Source organism: Amia ocellicauda, chromosome 21 (assembly GCF_036373705.1).
Source record: "Amia ocellicauda isolate fAmiCal2 chromosome 21, fAmiCal2.hap1, whole genome shotgun sequence".
Lineage (NCBI taxonomy): Eukaryota > Metazoa > Chordata > Actinopteri > Amiiformes > Amiidae > Amia > Amia ocellicauda.
This window is the reverse complement of record NC_089870.1, coordinates 18,797,058-18,807,293: the sequence shown is the minus strand read 5'-3', so window position 1 is coordinate 18,807,293 and position 10,236 is coordinate 18,797,058. Positions and strand designations below refer to the sequence as shown.

The 10,236-nt window shown below is 36.7% G+C and overlaps 1 protein-coding gene across 9 annotated transcripts in view; it reads right to left on the bottom strand.

Annotated features, from left to right (window-relative positions):
* Positions 1-559: 559 nt before the first annotated feature.
* Positions 560-10,236, bottom strand: part of nrxn3a (neurexin 3a) — a 328,954-nt gene continuing 319,277 nt past the window's right edge. For 7 of the 9 annotated variants that reach the window (XR_010805140.1, XR_010805144.1, XR_010805142.1 and 4 more), the window contains one exon: positions 8,862-8,951. Coding sequence is in view for 2 of the 9 variants with exons in the window: in XM_066694073.1 (XP_066550170.1) it covers positions 8,026-8,951 (926 nt within the window). In the remaining 7 variants the exon portion in view is untranslated. Of the gene's footprint in view, positions 3,402-5,398; positions 8,952-10,236 lie in introns of those variants that run through there. The other 2 variants (XM_066694072.1, XM_066694073.1) reach the window with 2 other exon arrangements.

The following is a 10,236-nucleotide window of genomic DNA, read 5'->3' as shown; positions in this document are numbered from 1 at the left end:
TTATTCCTGGGGTTGTTTTGTTTTTGCTACAACCAGCATCAATAAATGCTGCTTTGCAAGACACTACATTCAAGACACTTGATGCACAGCCTACACACAGATACATATAATCTGTTGTTTTGCATCAGGGGCCAGGTACTTCAAAGACAAGTAATTTAGTTTAAGTAATTCCTGTGACAGCAAACAATGTAAAGGTAACACTGAAAACAGTGGTGTACATACAGCAGAGTCCCAGCACATCACTGTTACATCATCAAGATTTTCCATCTTTCTGACACTAACTGCTGGAATAAGATTTGAGCTGCCTCGAAGGCTGTTCATCTCGACTGCAGGCAGGTCTTTAATGCCACTGCTCCTATATAATAAGTGTGCATAATGTCAACACGGCTCCCATGACTTCCTTTTGAGCCTCAAACTGAAGGCATGTGAAGCAAGCATACACGGGGGACATCCATGACACATTTACCCATATCTCCATTATTTATTATTCAATCAGCGAGAGGTATCACTTTTTCACATCATTTTTATTTCCATATATCACTTTAACTCTGAAGAAACTTGCACGCTACTCGATTACATCCACCAACACCTTTCTACCTCTCAAATAAAACTAGTCAATCACAATATTTCCCCTCTGAACTGGTATGTGAAGATATAAAGAAACATTGCACTTGCCCCTTCATCAAATAAAGGAAACGATCATACTTTATTCTGATATTTTCTTTATTTGGTTCCCTGATACACACAGCTGAAAAAACATAATGTTTTCATATACATGCTGTCTTCAAAACAGGGTAACAGTCAAACCATTGCACTGGACTTCATGTCTGATCTGAGACATTGACAGAGGGAATTGACTTGGAAATGTGAGTGTGTGCCCAGCATCTTGCCATGGCTCACAACTGATTTCATTTGCACTTCTGGTCCCTATCAACTAATCTTTTACTCTTGCAAAAAACACTGCTTAATTAAATGTTTTATTGCTCATGGCAATAGCTGTGCACTAGCTCTGTGATAAATGCTTTGTTTTGTTATCTAAGCCAATGACATCATTGAGATCCTGTCTGTTTTGTCTTATGATACTTTTTTGTTTCTTGCAAACATGTCACATAAATGCATACAGATTAGATGATTGCGTAGATAGTTAATATAGCTTTTTTAAGTACGTATTTATTAGTCATTGTATTAATGCTGCTTATGGTGCAGTGCCAAACAATTCAAATACACAAAGAGGACAGTATTACAAGTACAGCAGCTACAAAATGCTCTTATTTAAACTGGTTTTCTGTCTCTTCAATAAACAGTGATGAATTTGATGTGATTTCCAGACCTCCTGTGTTCCTGTTAATATACGCTGTTCAGCACGTAGAATCATTTAAGCGATTTGTGAGCCTACATGTGCTATTAAAACATGATGTCCACTACAATTTGAATGAAATAGAGACATGTGATGACCATCTGAAAGACTTCAATACCAGAAATACGGCCAAGCTGAGAATAAAATGTTAATTTTTGAGTTTTACTTCTGTATACTTTGATAGAATGAGACGTTTCCTCCCTGTAATTTAAATATATGACTGAATGTGCATATTTCCCTTCTCTCCTTCTTTTGCTGGACTTATGTGAGTGAATGCATCAAGAAGTCTGTATACAAATTGCTTACCTTCTTATCTGCTTATGTAGGGGGGAGATATAGCTTCAGATGGCACAATTAATTAGAATCATTTTTTTATGATGCCTGGCGTTTTTCTTTCTTTTGTTCTGAAAACACATTGGCCATTTTTGGTTGGACTGACACATAAAAGTGTGATATATAAGATGGTTTCCAGAGGCCAAATGAGTTTGACTTTTTAGCATTGTTTTTTATTAAACTTGACATCATTTTTATGGATATTTATGAGCTCAAAAGCAAACAGGAATTTGTGTTTTTGTAATAATACACTGGTATTATATCATCAAAGGATGTTTAGACCATTTTGGTGTCTATGTCTTGTGCATGTGATTAAGTAGTAATGATAAGTACTATAACCTTACCTGTCATATTGTGAAAAGCAAAGCACATTTTCCAGTGGAAAAAACAAACAAAACGAAGCCAACAAAAAATCCTGTCATTTTACACACTATTTAATAGACCTGAACTTTCAAAATGGAATGACTGCAATTATATGTAACTTATTAAAAAATCGGGGTTGAGGTATTGCGAATTAGTTAAAAGTATCCAAAGGATTACAGTACATTCCCTTGTGGTCTTGAGGAATAATGATCCGGATTTCAAACGCCGGGAGGGAGCTCTCGACGTGATTATACAGGTCCTTCTGTTAGGCAGAAAAGGCCTGGAATGCAGGCAAAGATTAGCCGCTAATTTCTGGAGTTGTTTCTACCCTTCAAAAGCAGATTTGATTGCTTTAAAGAAAAGTAAAAATAACTGCTGCAGCAAACATCAATCAATACTGTGGTCTATAGAACCATCTGGCTCATTTACAGCAGTAAGTGCCGCAGGTTTTTCATTCCTCAGGGCTGTTGTTTTATGCAACTATAAGGTAGAAAATAATGAAATGTGCATAGCTGATAGACTAAATTCAGTCAATAATTGTGTTGCATTTTAAAGGCTGTAACACAAAACTTGGAGACAATTTATTTTTTTGTCACAAGTGAGTCTTACAGGGAGTGGTACAGATATTGTGTACCGGTAAAGAGACTACATGAAGAGTTGTTGCCATGTCCTATATACCTATTAAAGATCAATTGTCTTATCGGATTCATGAAATCGTTAGTATTGCTTAATATACATATGCACTGAAATATGCATGTCCCAAATGGTCGAATCCCAATTGACTATTAAAAAAAATACTATTACTTGAAAATGAATAGGTCTCTGTAATAGCAACACTAATTAGTATTCTGCAATCTAAACAGGTTAAGCTAAGCATTGACCTCGATCGCCTTTAATCAGTAGATAGTTATACCTGCCGCTGTTAAGAGAGCAGTTTTCAAAAGGTAATTAAGGGGTCAAAGTTCATTCTCAGTCGACCTGGGGACAATCAACAACAATGCTCCTCTTCTGAAACCCTCTTCAACCATGTAGACATGAAACATAATTATACATATAGGGTAACATTTAGTTTTTAGTTTTTGATCGTTCATTAATTGTTTGGGATTGGTGATATATATGTATGTATAGGAAAGAATCAATAGGAAAGAAAAATGATGATGGCAAAACAATCAAAACAGAGATGCAATTATCAGAAGTGATGACAGCAGTAAAGGAGAGGAGGAGGTCTCAATGGACACAAATGAAGTACCAGATGCGATTCCAGAAGATGTAGGCTATGTCATACAGAAGATGAAAAATGGAAAAGCACCTGGAGATGATGGGATCACAGTGGAGATGCTAAAGGAAGCTGGAGAAAAAAGGAGAAGATTCAGGCAAACATGTCTCTGAAATAAATAGCAGATACATGGAACAATGCAACCGTCATCCTCCTTCACAAGAAATGAGAAAGAAAAGGTCTGAGAAACTACAGGCCCATTAGTCTACTTCCCATCTTATACCAAACATTTACAAAGATAGTAACACATCGATTTCAAGACACCGGACCAAAAACCAAAAGAACCAGAAGGATACAAGTTGTATGAGAAAGATGCAGAGAAAAAGAGCAGAACAGGGCAAAGATGGACAACTAATGAATGGATACCAGGAGATAAACAAAGAACTGGAGAAATGAAATCCTAAACTTTTTGCAGGCGTGACGTGGAAAGGAGACGCTGTAGACCGAAGCAAGTGGAGACATCTTGGGGAGCCTTCGTCCAGCAGTGGATCCATATAGGCTGATGGTGGTGATATTTATAGTAATATAATTATCATTATCACTTATCTCAGACTTTACTGGCAACAGCTAATTACTTATTGGACAACACAATTTGAAATCCCTATTCTTTTATTATCATTATTATTTTGTAACTGAGAAATACGAAATCTGTAACAAAATATAAAATGTGAATGTTACAGTTTCTCTAAACGTGCTTTCCTTTAAATTGCATTTTTAACATTACCCACGATCCTTGCATATAAATATTTGAATAGTATAAATGATGCCTTATAATGAGTTTTCAGTCCCTTTAATAGGTCAATTTGGTGGAGGTAAATTGGCTCAGAGTTCCTGTCAGGAGATTTTTATTATTAGGATTTATCAGAGTGGGATGTAAAGAAAGTGGCTCCTTGATTGGGGCATTAAAAAAAATCATGATAAACATTAAATATGCAAAATGAAAACAATTTAATGAAGCAAGCACTACTTTACCTTCTTACAGTGACCAGATAAAATATTAATTTATGCATTGATTGGACTGCATTTGTTTCCCGCCTTCTATGAAAATAGCATTCATTTACATTCCCACAACATAATTGCTGTGACCCTCCCTGCATTTAATTTAAATGAGACGTGGTGGGAATAAACACTTTTTCAATATTATTAGTTCAGTCATTACTGCAGTAAATGTCTGATTACAATCTAATCTAAACGTCTGAGAACCGCGGCTACTAATTGGAAGCAGGTGCAAAAGTATTTATTAAGCAAGACAAAGTATATGTGTGCAAATATATATTATCTTAGCCGCTGAACTAACTTCACATCAACCATTCAGATGGATTTTCCGTGTAAAATTACAATTTCACCTTTTTGTTAACAATGTCAAATGATATTCATACTTGCATGCCCATATTATTACTTGGATATGAAGTTCTAACCCGGGAGAGAGTTTTGGATTATTCATTTGGCCTCTCTTTTGTAATCTTGTTATGGAGATGATTCCCAATATACCAGACAATCAATGCTACACAATAGGGCATAAAATACCATCGTAATATTAAATCCTGCAGAGCGAAACACTGGTATTTCCTTCTGAGAAACGGCTTGGCTGCAAAGTCTGATAATTAATCGGCAGACTTCTAATACATTCTAGTAATTATTCTTGTTAAGTGTTTATGTGATAAATAGAGAAAGTTTATAGCAGCCTGTATGGTGTTGTGTTCTACCCAATGTTTCTGGAATTGCTTTAATTAAACATACACACACACACACACACACACACACACACATACACACACACACACTCTATCCTTGTGACATACATTCCTTGCTTCAAAAACAGGAAAATATATACAAAAAAAGTATTAAATTTATAACAAGAGAGAGCTGTAAGGCTGATGATTCAGGGATAATAAAAATGAATAATAAAAATGAATTCCTCCTCTGCACCATAAAGAGCAAGAACAATAGCTTACATTTAAACCAGATTTTTTCTCCATTGTAAGATGCATTGAATGGTTTTGGTAGCTTTTGATTGCACTCTGTCACCCCCCCCCCCCATCTTTTTCTGCTTTTAATGAGCCTTTTTAACTTTCTCCTTCTGCAGATGGATACCTTGCTGTCTGATCTCCAAGTTCCCGTGAGTTACAGGCTGTTGAAATATCCATTCAGTGTCTACCTAGCTGAGGAAAAAGTTTTTCAGATAAACGAGGAAGCACAAATAAACAAGACAAAATGAGGAAAACAAATAGAAGATCAAATGAAAAAATTAAGCACATAAAATAAAACCATACAGACACCAGAAAAATGCCCCATCTGATGAATTGCACATGAAAATCAGATAATCTAGGAAGAGGCTGCAGTAAAATCATAACTATCAAATACTTTTCTCTGATGTTAGTTTACTTCCAACTGTTTGAAGACCTACTCTGTCTTTCGCACCATTGTCATAAGCCAACAATCAGTGAGTAATCGGGGGGGAAAAGAGACAGGATGCTGTGTGAGGTCTTGCAGATTGAAAAGAAAAAAGAAACATGCGATGCGTCTCGGGCCAAGTCTCAGAAAGCAACGGATACTCAAGGGCATAAGAGCATATGCTAGGACATATTTCTGTCATCGGGGCCTGGAGGTCTTTCTGGGGCCGTGGCTGTCATTTTCAACACTGTTTGTGAAGTTGCAGCAGATTTCTCACGAACGGGCGGAGAACCTTTTGCACTCGTGACGTTAACCATGAAAACTCAAAAATATTACAGACTGAAGCACCTATGACATCATCAACTAAGCACAGACCTCACAGACTGAAGTATAGAATTCTAGAAGTCCCAATTTAAACAGATTCCTAGTGCATCTTCATTAAAATTATTCATGCATATGTTACAAACAATAGTAAACTGTACACTAATGTTCACAGCTTTGGGAAGAACATTTTATTGCTAAGCATATCCTCGAACATAATTGCAAAATAAAGAATGAGTGAATTAAAGCAGTAACAACACAATAAATGAAAAGTAATGTACACATTGATTTAAATTTTGGTAAAAAAACAAAAGAACATGTTGAAAGCCCACATACAGTCTGCACATATTGATCAGAAAAAAAATCATAAATAAGTGTACACAAAAAAGAAACGGAGAATAAATAAATCATAAAAAAATAGCCAGAAGTAATTTCACAAGACTCTGTAACAGCAATCCGCAGCAATAGACATCGAGGTGTAATCACATTTTGTTTTTATCATGGGGTTGTCTGAACCGTGCTTTAACACCATTCAAATCTCTCTTTATTGGATTTAGTTTTTCCTTTGAAAATAAAAAAATAACACTAAAATAATTGATAACAAGGAAGCCTTGATACAATTAAGAAGGGCATTTTGTATTTGATTGACAACTTCCAGTAGTCAAATATTCATGCGACATCAGCGAGAAAGATTAGATTCCTAACCTAACAATAGTTTTTTTTTTTCCTCTTTACAAAATATGTATATTTTTGTTGCTCCAAAGTCTTTCTTCATATCAGATTACAGTTTTGAATCTCATGAAATACACTGATAAACCAAATGATCAGTCTGTACAATAAAATACTAAAAAAATTACAACTTAAATTTTATGTACAATATCTACCTACAAAGTACAACAGCTATAATGTAATAAAATATGTAAACAAATTTGTTGTTTGACACAGCTGACTGTGACAACAGATAAAATTCACACTTTCACATTAGATTTATTTCTGTTTAAACATCCTTAACAGTGTTATAGTACTGTACCAGTCCTCCATCAGACGTCACAAGATTACTCTGTCACAGCAGCTCAATGAAAAAGAGACGGGCAGGGAGGAGCCATTGCGCTGAAGGCTGTAAGATACTGGTACTGGCGGGGAAGAAAATGTACCTGGATATTTTTTTTTGTTTCGTTTTGTTTTGCTTGTTTTTTTAAAAAGGAATGTAACTCTGATGATTAATCGTTTGGCCTGATACATCTGTTCAAGCGAAGTTGAACACCATATAGCATTTGATGGCATGCACTTACAATCAGATACTTCACCGAGACTAGAAAATCCAACATCTCCTCTCAGCTCCGTGTCGGGTTTCAGGTACAATGTATGTTGTACAATTAAAAGCTAAGAGTTAGGTGGAATTGGATAATCGACGCCATAAAGATCAATGCTGATCTGTTTAACCTTACCATTTTTTTGTTTGTTTCATTTAATATTAATACAGTGTTTTTGCACAGAGCAAAACTTATAAGACACCACACTTCATAATGTAGAAACAATACAAATTTGTCATTTTTTATGGCAATAGTCCTTTTTTTTTCTCACCCACTCTCAGAAAGATGCCAGCACTACATGTCGCATACATGCTTGAAATGGCCAAAATATTTGTACAGGGTTACAAAAAACAAGATTTACGCCAAGGATCACATATCTGTAAAAGTCACTTGGGATAATGATATAGCTGTGAAGTATTCTACACTGATAACTTCTCCGACCAGATAGAAGAATAAGGTCACTAATGTCGCTATTAGCCATCTTGGTATGCTTACAATAGTAAGTGTGCTTTATATTACAGTACATTTCAAAGTTCATTGTCTCCGTGCAGTAGGAGTTTTCAGTTCTTTTTCATTTGTATTTTTCTTATTAATTGCAGCTCCCAATATGGTAATTTTATAATATAGTTCTTTCTTTTTTACATATATTTTATTATATATTCTTTTTTTTACACGTAATACTCTTTGTCCTTGTTTTTCTGTTTCTTGTTGCTGCTTTTCGCACTTTGCTGTTTCTCCTTGACGACCGCGCCGTTTGTCTGTGCTGAATTGCTTATGTAATTTCTCGTTTCATCGACCTGGTAAGATCCTTCGTCCCTGTTTCTGTACTTATACATAGCGTACAGGAGAATTAGGATGCACAAAGCAGCCGCAGCAACAATTCCGACGACCATTCCAGTTGTGCTGCTAGATTCGCGGACCACCTCCGAAGCCCCCGGAACCCGTTTGACGCCTGGCTCCGTGGGGTTTGCTGTGGGTACATTACGGAACATGGGCGAGGTTATTAATGGGCTCTTCAGCTTTGTGCTGTCTATCTCATAGGCAGTGGGCAATGGAAGCAAGACTATGTCTGGCTGGGGTTTAAGCTCTCGGTTATTCATTTTGCCTGCTGGCAGTTTGGGCACCATTTCGGGCGTGGAAGAAGTTGTGGAGCGAATCAGCTCAGGGGATAAAGATGTGGTAGTAGTCCTACCAGATTCGAAGGCTTTGTTAGGTCTAAAATCCTTGGATTCCCACTTAGGCGCATGAGCTTTGTAGCCACCTTCAAAGGCCGACGTAGACAAGGTCTTATCTGTTACCAGGGAGAAGGTGGTGTGAAAATCTTCATCATCAGTAGGGGGCAGGTTAGAGTCAAAAGCTTCCCCTGAGCCATACCCAGATATCACCAAGCCATCATCATCACATTCATCGCTGCCTTGGTCCGACAAGCAAGGTAACCCCGCCTCAGAGGTCATGGACAGGGACTCTTTGGTGGTCTCAATAATGGTAAGGAGGGGGCGAAAGGTTGGGGGGAGGGTAATGAAAGGTGCACGAGTAGCTATAGGAGGAATTTCTAAGGGGTCTTCTACAAGTACTGGGATAACTAATTCACCTCCTAGGATTTAAAAAGAGGAAACGCGTGTTAGGACAGAGTTGGACTTTTCCAAGAGCACATTGATATCAATATATATATATATATATATATATATATATATATATATATATATAAAAATATAAATATATATACACACACGCACACGCACACACACGAAGAAAAATCAATAAAGAAATCATAACCAACCAATCAGTACAATTCCAATAAAACCAGAACAAAAACAATACCAAACCAACCAAGAGAAATCATATCCAAAGAAAAAACGAAAACCTTGACACTGCATCAAAAGGCTTCAAGGGAAATGCAAGGGCGAGCCAGTCTTGTCTTCCTTACTCTCTGCGTTCCCTGTCCTGGACATTGGGATCTCCATGACATGTCACAGAGAGCAGAGACATCCTATTTTGGACATTTCTAGGCAAAGCTGTGTCCCTTTTCACCCCGTCTCCAAAAAGCCACTTGGTGAACAATGTCTTGAAATGGAAATAACAATGTCCATTTCCTGGTCTAGACAGAGAGTGAGGTAGACGTTGTGATCAAGGGTCCAGCTGAGCATGTTTCCAACACGGTTACTGTCAATACCATATTCGGGGACAAACTGGCTTCCCAAGAGCCCCTAGCCACTCGCCTTTTGACTGGCTTTATACAGCTACCAAAATGGCAGGATGTCAGAAAACAGTCCAATGTCAGCTGAATGTTCAGACTTTGACAGCACACACGTCACTTTCCAGCTGATGGTAAAACACGGTCAACATTATTGAGGTGGATAAATAAATATTCCAGAGAACGAAAGTATAATGTATAGTGTATGCCCCTACAGCACTAATCTTATCACATGCTTTAATATGTCATAGATCGGATATTATCTGTATTAATTGAATCAATCATTTACTTTAATCATTTACTTTAACAATCCTGGTTCTCGAATGTTATTTCCCATTCATCCATATTCCCAGAATCAAAAACCATTCAAAAGATAACACATAACATAGTTATATTCCGGTGACACACTTTCTCTGGAAGTTGCGATTTCATAAATTTGAATTACAAATCTTTTTTTCCTAACAGCTAAGTGTCATAGCAATAGCATTTTGTTCCAAGGAGTGGTGCAAAAGATAACATAGCTAATTTAAGTGTTGCAACCCTTATATTTGACAAACATTTCATTTCAAATTGCATAAAAAGGTGACAAAATAGAATAAAACACCATCAAATGTTAAGATTACTTCTAATGGAAAGACATATCTGGAGAAATGCTTTAATCTCAAAACCTGAGCTGTCAAAATCG